The sequence below is a fragment of the Salpingoeca rosetta genome (assembly GCF_000188695.1).
Source record: "Salpingoeca rosetta unplaced genomic scaffold supercont1.4, whole genome shotgun sequence".
NCBI lineage: Eukaryota > Choanoflagellata > Craspedida > Salpingoecidae > Salpingoeca > Salpingoeca rosetta.
In genome coordinates this window covers 1471885-1491107 of record NW_004754930.1, presented here as the reverse complement: position 1 = coordinate 1491107, position 19223 = coordinate 1471885, and the positions used below count along the sequence as shown (strand labels likewise).

Below are 19223 nucleotides of genomic sequence, written 5' to 3'. Positions count from 1 at the left end.
GACACACACACACACACACACACACACACACACACACACACACACACACACACACACGAGTCTTACTCAGACATGCCATTCACTCCCACATCTACATCCACACATCTCTCTCACCGCATCACACACACACACACATGCGCACGCACTCACTCATTCACTGATGTCCTCAGGCACACAACACGGAGCACGATCCGCCGTATTGGCGCGGGGCGATCTGGATCAACCTCAACTTCTTGACCACGCGCGCGCTCCGATTTTACGGCCAGACGGCAGGACCCCACCGCGAACGCGCCCAGGAGGTGCGTATGTCTTGGATTTGGGAGAAAGGGCGTGTCTGCTGCCGTGTTTGCTGATGTGAAGCAGTTCCACAGTCAAGTAGTCTCATCTTTGGTTTGACCACGTTCACACTTCACACACACATGACACATACACACGCACTTCACGCGCGACACGCACACTTCACACACGTACACACACACACACACACTCACACTCACACTCACACACACACACACTCACACACACTCACACACACACACAAAACACGCAGCTGTACACAAAGCTGCGCGGTAACCTGATCAACAACATCTTCCAGCAGTACCAACGCACAGGATTCATCTGGGAGCAGGTAAATTTCACTACTGACAACTGCAGCGTGCTTGGAGCGTGTCACTTGCGTCAGCGTGCGCGTAGGTATGTGTGCCCACAACTGCGCGTGGATTGGTTGGCTTTTGATTTTCTCCCTCATCTTGTCTGCCCCACCATGTCTTGCTGCGTGTGCAGTATGATGACCGCACGGGATCCGGCAAGGGCACACACCCGTTTACCGGCTGGTCTGCGCTCGTCGTCCTTCTCATGGGCGAGCTGTACTGATTGGCATTGTCAAGTGCAATGATGACAAACACATCCATGTGCTCGTGCTGACTCTGGCGGGGCTTTTTTACTCATGGGTTTGCGTGTTAACCCGATAAACAAGACCTCTGGTAACACCATCAATGACACCCAACGAATGCATGTATCAACGACAACCAATGCACTCGTTCCACTCACACCCACACCCACCCACCCCCCCCCCAACCACACACACACACACACACACACACACACACACACACACACACACACACACAGTACCAACACCGATTATGGTGTCTAATCGCGATTATAGAATTGATGCTTGCGGGCTCGCAGCAGAACATTTGCACACAAATGAATGAATGAAGTACATGTAGTGGGGGGTCAATCAAACCGCACCCAACCACGGCAATAAGAAGATAAACTCACGACGGAAACATGTCAACACACACACACACACACACACACACACACATGCCGGCGTGTTTCTTACACGTCCGTCCAAAGCTCGTCCTCAGACCCAGCGCCTGCATGTGCAAAATCAGGGGATGCGCAATGCTTGAGCTTGGGCGAGAATTCGAGCTTGTGCGCGGGAAGGGAGACAGACATGACACGAGAATCAAGTACTGGCACAGCACAAATGCCAATAACATATTCATGATCACGCAAGCACGGACATATACAGGCATAGATACACACACATATGCACGCGCACACACGAGCACACACACACACACACACACACACACACACACACACACACACACACACACACACACACGCATACAGACAGCATACGTGACCGGACCTTCGAGCATGCTGACGCGGGCCTGAAAGTCTGTGCTGTGCTTGAGAGCCTGCTGCACGCTCTCATCAAAGTGCAGACTCGCCGACGCCATATCTGACAGCGCCGCCGCTGTGTTGGCGTCCATGGCGCTGTCCATGGGCGCTGGCGTTGCGCTTGGACTTGTCGGCACAGTTGTAGGTTCTGTTGTTGTCGATGACGCGGAGACTGGCGGCGTGGCATACGAATCCTCTCCTGCTGCAGACCTGTGCGTGCTGCTGTTATTGCTGTGGGGTTGCTTCCGCCCGTGTGGCTGTTTGCCATTGCCATCATTGGCGCGGCTGCGGGTCGTGCTGCGTTCAGCACTGTCTGCTTGCCCTCCAAACCGCAGCGGTGCAGAATCAGACGATTTCAGCAGCGCGTTGCCCTGTCGTGTCGTTGCTCCTTCCACATCACCTTCGTCAGAGTCATTTTGCCGCACACGCCTCCGCGGTTCCCGTTGCTGTTGCTGCATGCTGGCTGCTGGCTGCGACGTCGACAGCACATCCTGGGCGTACATGTCCTGCTCTGTGCTGCTCTGCCGCCATGCCGAGCCAATTAGTGCCGTCGTCGCAGCGTCGTCCACGGAGAGCGACCGCCGGGCAGCGCGGATGGCTGTGTCGTATTGCGGCGGCGTGCGGCGCGCCATCCCGAGCGCGTCCACCTCCATGTTGTGGATGCTCGAGCGAAGCGACGCAACCAGCCGCTCAACGTCGCTCACGTGCACACCGCGGGACCGCGATTTGGAGCTCAGGCGGATCAGCCGCGTCACAAGCCGGCTCGGCTGCACGGTGTACATGCCCGCGTGCGTGTGGGTGAACGGTTGTGAATGGTTGTGGGTGAGTTCGTGTGTGTTGTGGGCATGCGTGTGCGTGTTGTGTAACGACGAACATGGGCGCAAGTGCGTGTGTTGTTGTGAAGGGCATGGGATGGTCTGTGGGCGTGGAAACGGTGTATGATGCCTCGTACAAGCGTGTTGTTCACAGATAAACCCCGCCACACAGGAGACTGCTCTTGCATCCACGCAAACATGCACGTATGCACGCACCATGGTGAAAATGAGAGCCGGACAGAGGGAGACGAGAGTCCATGTCTTTGAGTAGCACGGCATGAAGGACGCGCCGCTGCCCACAGAAAAGACCTGGACGAGGAAGCACGTGAGTGCGCAAGATCAGCTCGTGTCGCATTTGACTTGCGTCAAGTGGCACAGCGTCACATCATACACAAACCGAAAGAACATAAGGAAATGTGCACGTCTGCACGTCTGCACCCACACACCCACGCACACTCCCACACCCACACCCACTCCCTCTCCACATACCCACCCACCCACCCACCCACACACACACACACACACACACACACACACACACACACACACACACGCGCACGGGACATGCTCTCGCGTGAAAACGCACCTTCTCTCCAAAATCCATGATGTTGTGATTGGAGGTGGCGTTGGGGTTGTGAGACTCCCTCAAGTACACCTGACAATGGCCACTGATGTCCCATCATCACAAATACACACACACACATACACACACAGAGGAAAGGCTGGTCAGCACTGATGCGTCGGGTAAAGCGCGGTGTACAGCAGGGATAGGCGCCACATGTATCAGCAGCACTGAAGCCACGTGAACAATGAGCACTGGACACGTACTGGACGAGGAGGTGGAATTCGTCGCTCGATGAGACGTTGATGGTGCGATTCGCCCCATACTGTCAGACAAACACAAACACGAACACCAAGCAACAACATCGACATGCAATGGATTCCGTGTGCATGAGATGTGAGTCGTGGCACGCTGTACCGTCAAGGAAGCAAACGTGGTCCAACATAGCCAATACATGACAGAGCGCACGCACTTGCAACAGACTATGCACGTACACAAACGCCAACGGCTTTGCAGAACGTTCTTGCAATCCGCTGCGTGCTGGTGTCACCGCAATACGTTACCTGCTGTCGCGTGCCGTATTCTGCAAGCACGCGTAGAGCCTCCCATGACGTGTCTTGAAAGCCCGGAATGGTCTGCAGCACACGCATGACCATCAGCAGCGAGTCTTCTTTGCACAGTAGCAAGTTGGCGTTTTCCTCCTGCACATGCAATAAGCGGCAAGGCAGAGGAACGTGAGGGGGGGGGGGGTGTTGCGAAACAGACGCCACAGTGGGGGCGGAGCATCATCGATCAACAGCCGCAAACGCACGGCGTGACTCTCTCCACACACTCGCACACACACACACACACACACACACACAAACACAAACAAACAAACACACACACACACACACACACGCACGCGTGGACAGCATTGCCAGGATATCAGCGCATGAAGAGTATGTCTATCTGCCGACAACAATCGCAAGGGGGAAAGCTTCACGGTCACAGTCACCGAAACTGCGGCGTTTGTTGGCCAATTCATTGCCTCGTACCCGCGCAATGTCGCCGACCATGTTGAGGGTGAAGTTGTCCTCCAAGTTGACGTCGGAGAAACCTTGCAGGTCGCGACGAAGCTGCGCATTCTCCTTCTGCAGTCAGTTATAGAATGCAAAACAGACAACACCAGCGTGAGCGAGTTTCGAGACGCGCGCTCGAAAATGCACAAGTGTATCGCCTCAAGCTAACTTTATGCACAACTGTACATGTACTCACTCGCTGACGCACACTCCCGCACGGACGGCCACACACACACACACACACACACACACACTCACTCACTCACACTCACACACATGTAACCACACATCACGTACAAACACGCACGCACACACACACACGCACATCACACACCTGCCGCACGTATCACACATCACACACTCACGCACACGTCAAACATCACGTCACACACGCACCTGCAACGCTGCAATTTCGGCCTGCAGAGCAAGCATCTGGTCCATTGTGTCTGGTTTCTGCTCAGCACTGCCACCAGGCACTTGGTGAACAGCAGAGGGCTTGCGCGACGGCGTTGGGCTCACGCCGGGACTGGGCAGGCTGCTGACGCTGCCGATGGTGGCCACAGACTGCCGGAGCGATGGCGCTGTGCGTGTCGGGGTGTGCAGCAGATCAACAGAGCTGCCCATTGCAGAGAAGCTGGTGCGGGTTGACGGGCTGTCGCCGCGCTCACTCGCTGTCCCAACAGAGGCGGCGGCGGTGGCGGGGCGGGTGGCCGCAGGCGTGGACGCGGCGGTGGTGGCCATGTAGGCCTGCAGCAGAATGTGGGCGAGATCCGACTTGTCCACAGCTTGATCACGGTTGATGTCCGCCGTCTCAAAGGGAGGTAGGGAGGGCATCAACAGAGAGCGGGCACGGGCGTACTGTTGTTCCGAGAAGCCGTGATCCGGAACAGGAGATACGCGCTCAAGCAGGTCACCCGATGATGCACGCAGTGGGGAGCCAGCGCGAACACGGCCTTCCCCCTCCAGTACGCGTGCACGCGCATCCAGGGAGATGCTACTGCGCAGCCGCTGTTTGGGACTCGCCGGCATCGACGACACGCTCGCGGTATCCGCATCGCCCTGCGCACAACCATCAACGCCATCGCCTTCGCCGTCGGAAGCGCTATGGGCTGCAGTGTTGGCGGTGTGGTCGCGGTGCATGTTGTGCTGATCGTACTGATCGTGCTGGTGGTCTGCCGGCTCCGGGCCCTGCAGGGAAATGACAGGGACGTCCTCCTGTACAGATGGCGGCGCATCAGCGGACGCAAGCAAGCTCGAGGAAGAGGTGGCGGTGGAGCGAAGCGGGCGCATATCGACCATCGCCGACGTCGACTGGGCGCGCCTCGGGGTGGAGGCAATCTTGGTGCCGTTGGTGGACAGAACCAGCTGCCGATCCAGCGCCATCAAGATATCACATGCAAGCTCCTCAAACTGCAGCGTGTCAGGCCGTGTGGGAGAGGACAGGCATGCATGAGTGGATGTAGCTCTCAGCATGTAAAACGCATGTGTGGTACACAAATTCTCGAGCGCGTGCACACACACACACACACACACACACACACACACACACACACATACACATGACCGCCACCAGGGCTGCGGCTGAGCGACATCCCTTAGCAGCAACAAGTTTGATAGAGACGTAAATGCCCTTCCCCTTCACCTCACCTTGGCTGCAATGACGCCTGTGACATTTGCGAGGCCGAGCGAGTGGAGATCAGTGAGCAGTGTTGACGCAGCAGACGCCTCTGCCGCAGATGTTGACTCCCGCTGCTGGCTCGAATCCCGATCTGAAAACACACACACACACACGTGGGTGCAGCGGCGATGAGGCGAAACACGAGCGTGAGCGGCATGTTGGTGAGAAGAAGGCAACAAACACAAGACAGGAGACATGCCACGACTGCAAACGCAGGTGCGATCACAGTCAAAGCAGAGAGGCAAATAAGGAGGAGGAGGGGGAGAAGGAGGAGGAGGAGGAGGAGGAGGAGGAAGAGGAAGAAGAAGAAGAAGAAGAAGAAGAGGAGAGCAACAACAACAACAACAACAACAACAACAACAACAACAACAACAACAACAACAACAACAACAACAACAACAACAACAACAACAACAACAACAACAACAACAACAACAACAACAACAACAACAACAACAACAACAAACGCACATTGCTGCTCGCCGAGGCGGCGTGTGCGGCGGAAGTTTGAAAGGCGGGAGCGACCGCGTGTTCGGGGGCGAGCGCTGTCCGCTGTTGAACGTCGCAGCCACGCAGGTTTGATAGTGGATGGGCAGAACGGAAACAAGATACACGTGAGCGCAGACATCGTTGTTCATGTTAATACGTGCATGAGAGTGGGCGAGTAAGTGAGTGGGTGAGTGAGTGCGTGGGTGTGCATGTGTGCATGTGTGCATGTGGGGCGATTGCCTTTTGTGCCGTTCAAACAAAGGCTCGACTAGCAAGGGGGTCGTAGACACGCGTGCATTCGCTACCTCTCGTCGTCTCTGGTGTTGAAGCAGCTGTTGATGACGGTGTGGGCGGCTTGCGTGGTTCACACGTGAGCGAGCGCTCATAGAGATGGTTGTCTGAGGCCTGGCTGTCTTGTTGCTGCTGCAACGTGTGCTTGAGGCTGATGAGCAGCGGGATGTCAACTTGCACCTTGGGGACATGTGCCTACAATGTGCAAAGCGCAGGCGTGTGAGTAGTTAGGATGATAGGTATGGTTAGTGAGTGATGGTGAGTGATGGCGAGTGATGGTGAGTGGTGGCGTGGGAGGGGGTCATGGTGAGTTGTGAATTTGATGACGGCGATCGTGGTGGTGGTTTTGCACCTTTCGAACGAGGACGTCAACGCACGAAGCCAGTGAATACAGCTTGTGCACATCCACGCCACCGGCCTTGTCAATCGTCTGTGTGAAGGGGGGGGGGGAGAGGATGAGCGTGCGCGTACATGATCGTGTGCGTGATTGCATGTTGCTTTTAGGACCAAGCATGCCGGGAGATACAAATGCGATGAGGGGTGCAGACAAGACAGGCAGGCAGAGAGGGGGACAGAGCGAGAGAGCGAGAGAGGGAGAGAGGGGATGGGAGGGGAGAGAGGGGAGAGAGGGGGGAGGGGGAAGGACAGAGATACACACACACGCACACACGCACTTGCAAGCACACGCGTACGCACATACACACGCACATGCACGTACTACAATGTACACGGCACCTTTGCTTTGTGCTCGATGGACATGGCGTCCTTGAGCAGGACGGCAATGTACGGAATAAATGGAATCCCCAGCGATGACACCTGAAACATTCAACCAGTTGGGCACGTTGGCGTGAATACGAGATGCGACACGTGTATGTGTGTGTGTGTGTGCATTTGTGTGTGTTTGTTGCATCTGTGTTCGCAATTGACAAGCCCAGTGATCACAGGGCATGCGACTCTTCAGAGGTGCGAGACGACGGTGAGGTGGGGCACCTTGTTCATGAGTTTCCGGTACTGCTCGTGGTTGTTGAGGGGCGAGAGGAGCGAGTCCAGGGATTGCAGGTCGCGGGAGATGTGTTTCGGCAAGCTGGCAAACGAGTGCTTGAGGCGGCCAACAGCGGCGTGGCTGAATGCGCCGTGGATCGACATCAGCGAGCTAAAGTTCTTCAGTGACTTCAGGTGCTGTTGCCGGGAGGGAAGAGGGGTGTGCGTGAATTTGTGTGTGTGTGTGTGTGTGAGTGAGTGAGTGTGTGTGTGTGTGTGTGTGTGTGTGTGTGTGTGTGTGTGTGGCATGAGGAATGTGGGAAAAATAAGGAGCCCAGGTCAGTCTCGACTCGAACATGCACGACAGCCATGGCTCGTACCATGCACAATTCAACAATGGCAGCGATGGTCTCTGCGCGGTCCTCAGTGGTTTTTCCCTGCAGATCGGAAAACGCATGGTGAGCAGACGTGAGCATGCACACGCACGCGCGTGCTGCGGGAACGAACAGCTGTGGAGCACGGTGGTGTTCAACATCAGGCTTTGGAAAAAAATAGCACAAGTTCGGGCACCTGAAGCACTTGGGAGACGGCCCACATGCGGAGGCGGTTGCCGAGATCAATCACATGTGAGATGCGGGACGCATGCAGAGCGCCATCATCGTCACTGCTTCCACGCTTGCTGTCCCGCGTCTGGTGGTTGGTTGGTGGCGGCAACAATGGTGGTGGGGCGGTGGTGAGTGGGTGAAGTGGCATCATTCCCAAGTGCTGGTGCGAGCTGTGCACTACTCACGCGTGCATGCATGCTCAGACAGCGAATCACAAGGTGTTGTGCACTCACCTGCGAGTTGACGTCGTGCGGGGTGATGCGAGAAAATGCATCCCACTCCAACGCCGTGATCTGATGCGCCAGCGTTTTCAGCTGTTCCCCACTCACCGTCCTGCCAGCCACGAAGGGTGAGAGCAATACACCAGCGCAGGGTGCAACCAGAACACGTGAGCACAAGAAACAAGCAAAGGAACACACACACACACATACACATACACACACATACACATACACACACACGCACACACACACACACATACACACACGCACACACATGCACACACATGCACACACACACACACACCTGACAAGTGGGTTTCCGAATTTCGCCTTTGGATGGAGGGAGAGGGTTGGCGTGACGTTGGCGCCGGGAGAATGGGTTGGTGGACACAGCGGAATCCTGGATGTAGCAACCATGATGCAAGCACAGAACGCCACATGGATAAGGGTCACATTATGAAAGCCTCAGAACATGGCGGCAGGCAGATGAGGATGAAGCAAAGCGAGCGCGCAAACACCACGGCACATTCAAGCTGACGAACGTGTTTTCTTCCATGGATTGCACGACGGCGTTTGAGAGCGCATCCAGCCCATATGGGGTGAGAATCTGCGACCGCGATGATGAGGAGAAAAATCACAGCGAAGAGGATGAGTGATCATTATATGCTGGCTGGTGCTTGCGGCGTGTACTTGACCTTGAACTCACACCCACACATGCTCACAGGCACAGACGCATTGCAGCCAGAGGCGCGCAAGTATACGCACACACATACATACATCCACATACACGCACACATGCACACATGCACACACACACACACACACACAAAATATACAGGTGCACACCTCGTCCTTCTTGAGGGTGCTCTGGAGCTGGAGAAAGGCCCCGTAGAGGGACTGGTCTGCAAAGTCGCTGGAAAGCGTCGCCCAGCACCTGCGTTTGTTCATTAATGCAGTGCAAGCGCAGCGCAAGGCAGGCCGGTCGAGGCATTAGCAGAGAATGAGTGGGTGAACACCTTCACTGCATGGTTCAGGGCCGTGGCAGTGTGGTGCTAGATGGCGAGAGGGTGACAAGCACAGAAGTCGTGTACGTGTGTGTGTGTGTGTACCTTATGAAGCGGCAGATGGCCTGTTTCCATGCGCTGCGGGCGGCACCATTGGCCCAGGACTTGAACCGCGGGAACAGCAGGGAATCGGGCGGTGTGTCTGGAAGCTGGGCACACCACACAACCAGGGGCACGCGGGTGGTGAGTCATGTATTCACGTAAGCACGATGCAACAAGTGTGTGCGTGTGCGTGTGCGAGTGTTTGATTGTGGTGTATGTTGAGTTGCGTATTTGTGTTTGTGTGTGTGTATGTGTGTACGTGTATTTGTTTGGAGGTGTGCATGTGTATTTGTGTGCACGTGTACGTGTGCTCGGGTGTGTGCGATGGTGGTGGTTGGCGAGATGTGCACCGAGTAGAATGCCGTGATGAGGTTGAAAAAGTCCAAGGGTGTCGTCCACCAGCGCATCGTTGCCACCAGCATCGTTCCAAACTCCAGCTGCGTTTCCTTCCATGCAGGCACTAGCGTGTCCATGTGTGCGTCGTTCCCAATGATACGCGAGACCTCGGCACACTCCGCAGATGACAGCTGCATGCGCATGCATGGCATGTGCACGTGTGCGCGTGTGAATAAAGGAAGGGTGTTTGTTCGTGTCGGTGTGAGCGTTTGAGTGTGTGTGTGTGTGTGTTGGTAAGAACAAACGTGCCCCATTGCTGCTCTGCAGCTCAGAGTTGCACGCACAACTAAGGAGGACATTCCCTGCCAGCCCCCAGGTGTCAACAAACCTGGGCCTTGCCGACATAGCGCTGGAGAGCGTCGCGGACGGTGCCGGAGAGGGAGACGGGCTTACAGCCCAGCTCATCTTTGGTGTTTGAGGAAGCAGGGTGCGCAGAGGCCGAGGGTGGACTGCCCACGCCAAGGTCGCTTCGAGAGCGCATTGACTTGATGATGCGCATCCCCTTTCGCAGCGTGGATGTGCGACGCTCTCTCTGCACACTTGGGCTTGTCACCAGCAGCCGCAAGTTTGGCTCTTCGTCTGCAAGTGATACGCAAGCGAAACATACAAATGAGAAACAGGGCGGGGGCAATATGCGCGCGACCAATCCCGGGACGGTTACGCCGGCGATGCAAGCGATCCGTACATCCATGCAGACAAACACATTATCCGCACACACACACACACACATACTCACGAAGACAACCGGTGTTTGCCCTCACACATCCATGCAGACAAAGCGTTCAACCACACACAGACACAGACACAGACAGACAGACAGACAGACAGACAGACAGACACACATACACACATACACACATACACACAAGCACACACAGCCACACACACACACACACACACACACACAGAACACACGAACCAAAGTGAGCAATGGCCAGTGCAGCGATGGCTGGTGGGGGAAGGGTGCATAGCCCTTCGCGCCAGCGAAGAATGCCCGGCACCTGAGCCTCTGTCCAAAGACCACCACCGCTGTCCATGTTGCTGGAGGTGTGGGGCTTGTTGCCTCCTAGCCGACTTGGTTGGGTCCCAGCAGGAGTTCAATCGTTGAACGGCGTGTGGGATGCAGCGATGCAATGATGCAGTGATCTATTGTGTGGTATGATGTGTAGTGTGGTATGATGTGTAGTGTGGTATGATGTGTTTGTGTGGTGATGTGGTGATGTGGTGATGCGGTGATGCAGTGATGCACTCACTCACAGACACAGAGCTGGGCCGACGAGTCAAATGAATCACACGCCGTCACAGTCTCTGCGCTATCCTTGCCACCGGCACCTCTGGGTGCAACAGCAGCAGCAGCAGCAGCAGCAGCAGCAGCGGCGGCGGCGGCGGCAGCAGCAGTATTAGCAGCAGCAGCAGGGCACAGTCAGCCACCAGTCACTTGTTTTCGCAATCAATCAGCGTTGCTGATGCCTGTCGCGCATACAAAAGCACTGGACCAAGCCTTGAATGACGATTGTGTGTTCTTCTTGGCCAAGCTGCGAGGAGTATTGTTTGCTTGTTTGCTTCCTTGGTTGCTTGCTGTTCTGAAACGTGGAAGAAAATGGGCAATTGACGCAGGTGCTGCTGGCGCGTGTTGCTGGTGGTGCCGGAGAGGGGCAAGCCCGCCAAACGAACAAGCACGCAATAAGCGGATCGTAGCGGCGTCGGAACGTTCGCTTTCTCCTGCTTGTTGTCTTGCTGCTTTTTCTTCCTTCAGGGCGGACACGCATCAACCAACCACGCTGGCTGTTGTTTTGTTTGCCTTGTTGCTTGTTGCTGTCTTTCTTCGCGTTTGCTGTGCAGGTGTTGCTGCGCTCCGTCCGCCGTCGCAAGGAAGTGGCGATTTGGAGAATCGTGCGAAATCTTCACAAATGTTCGTTGCCACCAAATTCTCAGCCAGAAGGAAGAAGTGAAGGCAGCGACACTTCGCAACGCCACCACCACAACTGCCACCAACCTGAAGTGAAGAAGACACTCACTCGCCCTGCAAAGCTTTGTTCTCTGCTCCCCACGTCGCGTCTTGGTGAGAAAGATGTATGGGAGAGGGAAGAGGGGTTATTGAGGGAGTGTGTTGTGTCTTGATCTTGGGTTTTGTGTGGTTGTTTGTGTTGTGACGTGATGTTGTGACGTGACATGATGTGACTGTGTTTGTTTGATTGATGTGATTGTTTTTTTTTTTGTGTGGGGGTTCATCGCATCACGTATTGGTGGTGGTTGGCGGCGATGATGTGGTTGGTTGTCAATGCCAGATCGTTCAAGTGTCAGGTCAAGTGACAGTGCGACCTGCTCGTTTGGGTTTCGTGTGCACTTGCATGACTTTTTTTTTTCTCTCTCCAGTTGACAACCAACAAACTGCACTTGTTTTTCCTTTCTGGCTTGCTTGTCTTTCAACTCTCTCACGCAATTCAACACGCACACGTACATCCATCTGCACACCTATTCGCACCCTTTCACGCATCCACACACATACCCACACCCACACACACACACACACCATCTTCACACCCATTCCCACTCACCTATTTACAAACACACACACACACGCACACACACACATCTACGTACATACCATCTTCACACCCATTACCACTCACCCATTCACAAACACACACACACGCACACACACACACGCACACACACCCATATCTACGTACATACGCACGTATAGACGCACCACACACCACAAAACAACACGTTCACCCGCAGGTCTTGAGAGGATGGGGGAAGAGAGTGTGCGGGTGGTGGTGCGCTGCCGCCCACTGAACAAGCGCGAGAAGGGCCTCAACTGTGCGGTCGTGGTGGACATCTTCACAGAGGCCGGCCAGGTGCACCTGAAGAAACCCAACGCAGGCAAGGATGAGCCGCCCAAGAAGTTCACCTTTGACGGCGCGTACGGCATCGACTCCAACACCAAGATGATCTACGAGGACGTCGGCTTCCCGCTCATCGAATCCGTGCTCGAGGGCTACAACGGCACGGTGTTCGCCTACGGCCAGACCGGCTGCGGCAAGTCCTTCACCATGGAGGGCATCCCGGATCCGCCCGAGCACCGCGGAATCACGCCCCGCTCCTTCGAGCACATCTTCCAGGAGGTGGCCGTGCGGGAGAACACCAAGTTCCTCGTGCGCGCGTCGTACCTCGAGATCTACAACGAGACCATCCGCGACCTGCTCTCCTCAGACCAGGCGCAGACGCTCGACCTCAAGGAGCACCCGGACAGGGGCGTCTACGTCAAGGGCCTCACAGAACACGTCGTGCACGATGCGCAGGAGGTGCTGCGCGTCATGGCCAAGGGCAGCAAGAACAGGTCCGTCGGCGCCACCCTCATGAACGCAGACTCGTCCCGCTCCCACTCCATCTTCACCGTGTGGATTGAGGCTGCAGAGTCCATCGAGGACGGCAGCGAGACCATCCGCGCGTCAAAGCTCAACCTGGTTGACCTGGCCGGCTCCGAGCGGCAGGGCAAGACCGGCGCCACGGGCGACCGCCTCAAGGAGGCCACAAAAATCAACCTCTCCCTCTCTGCGCTCGGTAACGTCATCTCCGCCCTCGTCGACGGCAAGGCAAAGCACATCCCGTACCGCGACTCCAAGCTCACCCGCCTCCTGCAGGACTCCCTGGGCGGCAACACCAAGACGCTCATGGTGGCCGCGCTGTCGCCGGCCGACAACAACTACGACGAGACGCTCTCCACGCTGCGCTACGCCAACCGCGCCAAGAACATCAAGAACAAGGCCATCATCAACGAGGACCCGAAGGACGCCCTCATCAGGCAGTACCAGGAGGAGATTGAGAAGCTCAAGACGCTGCTCACCCAGCAGGGCAGCATCGACCCATCAATGCTTGCCAACCTCTTCAACGCAGCAGGCAACGGCGCATCCTCTGCAGCGGCAACGCACAAGACCGTGTCGCCGTCCAAGCAGGCGCCCGCAGCACCGGCGCAGCAGGAGCTGTCGGCGCAGGAGAGGGCGGCGCTTGAGGAGCGCATCAGGAAGGAGAAGGAGCAGGAGCTTGCGGCTATGGAGGACAAGCTGAAGAGCGAGTACGACACCAAGCTCGCCGACCTGGAGAAGGCCGTGGAGGACCAGCGCATGACAAACGAGAAGCTGGAGCAGGAGTTTGAGCGGCTCACCAACGAGTACAACGTCAAGCGCGACCAGGCCCGCAGCACCATGGAGGACGACATTGAGCGCAACGTGCAGAGCGAGGTGGCGGTGCGCGAAGGAAAGGCTGCGGGCGCCCCGAGCACGGTTGTTGCCGGCGCTGCTGCTGATGATGATGATGGCACTGGCAGCGTCACGGGCACGACGGACACCAGCATCCCACCGGGCAGCCTGCTGGACACCATGCCGAGCCCCGCGCCAGGGTCTGCCCCTCAGTTGCTGGTGGAGGACAGCGACAAGGAGTTTGAGGTCATCCCGCACACATATGTCGTCGTGGACAGCAACGGCGAGCAGGCGTTTGCGGTGCGCCAGGCGGGCAGCCAGGAGCTGTACCGCGCAGAGGCGTCGAGCGACGGCCACCTGCACCCGGTCTTTGATGCAAAGGACCGGCCCATGCGGCTCAAGGGCGCGCGCATCGCCGTGTACAAGGAGGTTGGACGCGTTGACCAGCACCCCGTGCAGGCGGTCGCCGCCATCGTCGGCGCGGGGGACGGCGCCGTTGTTCCCGCGCTGCTCGGGCCGGAGGACAACCAGCCCGTGCGGGCAGCGGTGGACCGGCTGGGCTGCCTCACCCTCTTCCTCGACGACGACGACGAGCCAGAGCCTATCCTTACCGCAGAGGGCATGCCCGTGCCCTACGTGCCGCTGCAGGAGCGCTGTGTCGTTGTGCAGGGCAAGGAGGGCGAGCCAGAGGTGGCGCACGTGACGAGCGAGGGTGTGCCGGTGAAGTGCGCGGTGGTTGACGGGCAGCTGCAGCCGCTCAAGGGCAGCGACGGGCAGCACACGGTGCTCGTCGGGCCGGATGGGCTGGCCGCCATCCCTGTCGTGTGTGCTGGCAGCGGTAACGCAGCCGCCAGCGGTGAGGCCGCCACCAAGGGCCTGGACATGCAGGTGCGGGCAGTGCGGACGGGCGACGGAAAGGTGCTGCCGTGCGTGCTGTCCAGCGATGGTGTCCCGCTCAAGGCGCAGCTGGTCAAGAAGAATGTGTTTGCGCCGCTGCGTGACGAGAACCACACGTATGTGCGGGTGAGCGCTGATCGCAGCACGGTGCATCTGGCAACTGCGGACTCGAGTGTCGTGCGCATGGCGCCGTCGCAGCCAAAGGTGCTTCGTGAACAGCAGAAGCAAGGCCAGCAGCAACAGCAAGGGCAGCAGCAGCAACAGCAACGACCATCCGCTCAGGGCGCGCAGAAGCCAATCGGTGCGTGCGCTTGAGTACAAGCATGCGTGTGCATGTGTGTGCGTGTGTCGGGGCTTGGGGTTGCGTGCGCTTGAGTGCATGCAAGTGTTACGTTTTGTTTGTGCGCGCGCATGTGTGTGTGTCTTGCAGTTGGCGGCCTCTCCTTGCGCTTCGCCCCCCTTCCCCCAAAACACATCTGCAGCCTCCAGGACCCAAGTTTCACACACACACACACACACACACACACACACACACACACACACACACACACACACACACACACACACACACACACACACACACACACACATCAACTCACTGCGTCGTGTGTTCAGACATTGCTTCGTTGGGACTGAGCGACCTTGAGGGCAACCCGTTGGTTGCAGCACTCAAGTCGAAGCTCGCCTCCTTTGAGCAGAACCTGGTCAAGGGTGGCAAGGGCGCTGGGGACGACAAGTTGAAGGAAGGGCTGAAGAAGCGCCGCAAGCGCGCAGAGGAGCGGCGGCGCCGTATTCGAGAGGCCATTGAGAACGCAGAGGGCGAAGACATTCTCGAGGACATCTACGACAACCTGCAGGTATGTGTTTGTGTGTTTGTGTGTGGTTGCGTGTGTGTGCGTGTGTGTGCGCGCGCGCGCGCGTGTGTGTGTGTGCTTATGTTTTGGTACGTCCAAGACCAGTGCGTTTGTTCAAGACACCCATCTCATGTGACTCCGCGTTACTCTGTGGCTGTTAGGATGAGATCAAGGGCAAGCGGAAGCAGCTCTCGAAGGCAAAAGACATTATCAAGAGCCTCAAGCAGGAAATTGAGGACATTCAGGTCAGTTCTGCCTCATGGTGTGATGGGCAATGCTCTGTATGCGTGCGTGCGTGTGCGTGCGTGTGTGTGTGTGCGTGGGTGTGGGTGCATGCACGTGTGTGTGCGTGGTAGTCTCTCTCCCGCCCTCTGTGCAGAGCGAGAATTCCAGCTGACCATTCTTGTTTTCTTTGGTGTGTGGGCTGTGTTGACATGTGGGTCAGACGGAGTTTGCACGCGAGCGCGAGTCGCTGCTGAACGACATCCGCCGGTCAGAACAGGAGCGCAAGTTCTACAGCCAATACGTCGACCGCGTCCTCCCAGTCATCAGGTGTGTGTGTGTGTGTGTGTGTGTGTGTGTGTGTGTGTGTGTGTGTGTGTGTGTGTGTGTGTTGGCCACTTGCGTGTACACCTCGGTCCCTGCTGCTGGCTTATTTCCCATGGATTGCGCGGCTTTCTGCGTCCCTGCAACGTCGCCGCTCCAGACAAGACTGCAACTACGCGAACCTGACCAAGATCCGCGCAGCCTCTGTTTGGAACGAGGAGGCAGACCGCTGGATGATGCCCAAACTCACACGCCAGCGAGCACAGCTGCCAACAGGGTGCGTGCGTATGTGTGTGTGTGTGTGTGTGCGCGCCAACGTCGTATGCATTTGGTTGCTTTCGGTTTCATTGCGATGGTGTGCTGTTGTCAGCATCTTGCTTCATTGCTTCATTTTTCAGTTTTTCAGCCAGCACCTGGTTGTGTCGACACACACATTTCTCCGTAGGACGTGAGCGCTGCCTCCTCCTATTCTTTTCCTCACATCTCACCACTTCCGCAACCACACGTCACCTCCTTCCACCCCCTCCTTCCATCCCCTCCCAACCGCAAACCAACCGCAAACCAGGCAACCCGGGTCTGCCTCTGACCGGGGCGGGTCTGGGCGGAGTCGCGGCGACTGGAGCGAAGACGACGACGATCGACTGCGCGATCGCCTCAACCGCTCCCAGCGCTCCGACTACTTCAACAACTCGTCCTCCTCCGTCCTCTCAAAGGTCTCGCGCAGGGAGCAAGAGGTGCGTACACACAATTGCTGTTTGCTGCGCGCTGCGCGCTGCGCGCTGTGCGCTTTGCGTGGGTGGTGTACGCTTGTGTGTAATATTGCATGTGGTGCGCGCTTTAACACATGCAATGAGTGCAGTTGCATGACATTTGTTTCTCACCGACCTCGTTGCTACTGTTTGATGTCTGCAGATTGCGCTGAAGCAACAGCAGCGTGTGCAAGCGTAAGTTCTTCAACATAGACTGTGTTTTACCTGCTTGAACACAAGCCAAGTGCACCTGCAGCCATCTTAGGATATTTCCTCATCAATATGTGTGTGTGTTTGTGCAATGCGTATTGGTGTTCATTGCAGATTTGAACACGTTCCCATGACATCCACACGGACCCAACAGCTCCTCAACTCCAGCCGCAACATGGGCGATAGGTGTGTGTGTGTGTGTGTGTGTGTGTGTGTGTGTGTGTGTGTGTGTGTGTGTGTGTGTGTGTGTGTGTGTGTATTTGCAATTTGGATCGTCCCTGACATGATCACCGCAACATGGGGACGCGTGTGTGTAGGTTGGGTCGCCGTCACAAGCGCGTGGAGCCTGGCGGTGTGTCTATTTCGCAACTCGCTCGCCGCCAGAACCAGCGCAAGCAGCGGCCAAACATGGGCGATGACGTGTTCTCAAACTCGCCCGAGTGGTGAACACACAGATTGTGTGTGTGTGTGTGTGTGTGTGTGTGTGTGTGTGTGTGTGTGTGTGTGTGTGTGTGTGTGTGTGTGTGTGTGTGTGTGTGTCAGGGGCGTGGTTTGCAGGCAAACTTCGGCAAGATGCGCAACAGTGGCTGTGTTTGTTGGCCAGAAAATGTCATTATCACGGGGCAGCGCCCAGTTCATTTCATTTCATATTACGCAACGAAGCGAGAGCGGACATGCAGTCCAGACTGCGTGGGGAGCGGGGCAGATGGACGTGACTGAAACAGCACATAAAAGGAAAGCAAACTTGTGCATGGTACTGCTGACATGAAAACGGCAAGGAATTGTTCAAGCACGTGTGAGAGGGATGAGAGCCTGAGTATTAACCATGGCGGTGGTTGATTTTTGCATGTGGGGCAACAGCGCCGTCGTTGTATTTGGAGTGGTGTGCATGGGATGAGTGTGGCTCGTGCCAGCGAGCAAGATACACGTGACGATTCGCAGCTTCACGACATCATCACCATCGCCTCCAGCCACACCACTTGCATTGCTCTCATGTCGCCTCTCAATTGCAGCGCTATGAGGAGGGCGAACGCCGGCTCCGTCGCGACTGGTTCGCATCCAAGTCATCCGTTGACGTATGCGAGCGTAGACCTGATGAAAGCAGTGTGAGCAGGACACAAGCGGAGGAAGTGAGGAGAAAGAGAGGCTTGGTGATTCATTCTTCAAGCTTTGGAATGGTGGCGGCAGGAACACCGTTGAGATAAGAAACACAAAATTCCAACAAACAACAACGGCGGCGGCAGCAACAGCAGCAACAACCGCGCGCAAAGACACACACACACACACGCACACACACGCACACACCGCCTGGTGGACATCCTGGAGGCAGCAGATGCGGCTGGTCGTCGTGGTCGTCGTGGTTGTGGAAGCGCTGCTCGAGCTCTTTTGTGAGCGGCGAAGGCTCAATGCTGCGCAGTGACTTCTCTTTTTCCTCGCCGGCTCCCACCGGCACCTCAAACATCACGCCGTTGCTCCCATTGCGTGCAATCTGCGTTGTGTGTGTAAGTACAAGTGTGATGTGTGTTGTGTGCGTGTGTGTGTGTGTGTGTGTGTGTGTGTGTGTGTGTGTGTGTGTGTGTGTGTAGACGGTTGTTGTGTGTGTGTGTGTGTGTGTGTGTGTGTCTAGAGTCTACCTGCACGCGTGCAAGCGTGTGTGTTCTCTTGTTACACCTACTAGAGAGATAGAGACACGTGGACGGCTCACCGAGCGAATGGGTCGGGTGGGATGACAGGGATGGTGAGGGACTGTTTGACTTTCCGGATATCGGTATGTTTGATGGGCAGTGGTCCTGCATCATGAGTATATGGAAATGGTTTCTGTACTAAGTACTACTTATCCTGTATTATACCGTTCTCACACT

The 19223-nt window shown here is 56.5% G+C and overlaps 4 protein-coding genes across 4 annotated transcripts in view; 2 read left to right on the top strand and 2 right to left on the bottom strand.

The window, feature by feature from the left end:
• PTSG_01395 (alpha-glucosidase 1) overlaps window positions 1–1051 on the top strand; it is a 4548-nt gene extending 3497 nt beyond the window's left edge. Inside the window, exons 5-7 of the mRNA XM_004997310.1 lie at window positions 171–299; window positions 551–628; window positions 784–1051. Of these exons, the coding sequence (XP_004997367.1) occupies window positions 171–299; window positions 551–628; window positions 784–873 (297 nt within the window). The 3' untranslated portion in view covers window positions 874–1051. The remainder of the gene's footprint in view (window positions 1–170; window positions 300–550; window positions 629–783) is intronic.
• Window positions 1052–1344: 293 nt separating this feature from the next.
• Window positions 1345–10937, bottom strand: PTSG_01394 (uncharacterized protein; the record flags this gene model as incomplete). Its single annotated transcript, XM_004997309.1, has 24 exons — window positions 1345–1437; window positions 1659–2462; window positions 2727–2819; window positions 3097–3178; window positions 3339–3397; window positions 3636–3773; window positions 4110–4205; window positions 4530–5543; window positions 5781–5902; window positions 6283–6363; window positions 6669–6786; window positions 6944–7021; window positions 7327–7407; window positions 7582–7770; window positions 7953–8009; window positions 8143–8262; window positions 8411–8510; window positions 8703–8798; window positions 8941–9005; window positions 9245–9332; window positions 9508–9611; window positions 9855–10031; window positions 10229–10479; window positions 10820–10937. The coding sequence occupies 24 exons, from the start codon at window positions 10935–10937 to the stop codon at window positions 1345–1347; spliced, it is 4224 nt and encodes a 1407-aa protein (XP_004997366.1).
• Window positions 10938–11823: 886 nt separating this feature from the next.
• Window positions 11824–17848, top strand: PTSG_01393 (kinesin family member 17). The gene is made up of 10 exons (XM_004997308.1): window positions 11824–11962; window positions 12608–15303; window positions 15618–15859; window positions 16018–16101; window positions 16302–16408; window positions 16563–16679; window positions 16968–17136; window positions 17315–17346; window positions 17476–17547; window positions 17679–17848. The coding sequence occupies exons 2-10, from the start codon at window positions 12657–12659 to the stop codon at window positions 17806–17808; spliced, it is 3600 nt and encodes a 1199-aa protein (XP_004997365.1). The 5' UTR covers window positions 11824–11962; window positions 12608–12656; the 3' UTR covers window positions 17809–17848.
• Window positions 17849–17969: 121 nt separating this feature from the next.
• The window catches only part of PTSG_01392 (uncharacterized protein), a 4324-nt gene continuing 3070 nt past the window's right edge, over window positions 17970–19223 (bottom strand). Inside the window, exons 11-12 of the mRNA XM_004997307.1 lie at window positions 18667–18850; window positions 17970–18453 (exon numbers count right to left, since the gene is read on the bottom strand). Of these exons, the coding sequence (XP_004997364.1) occupies window positions 18377–18453; window positions 18667–18850 (261 nt within the window). The 3' untranslated portion in view covers window positions 17970–18376. The remainder of the gene's footprint in view (window positions 18454–18666; window positions 18851–19223) is intronic.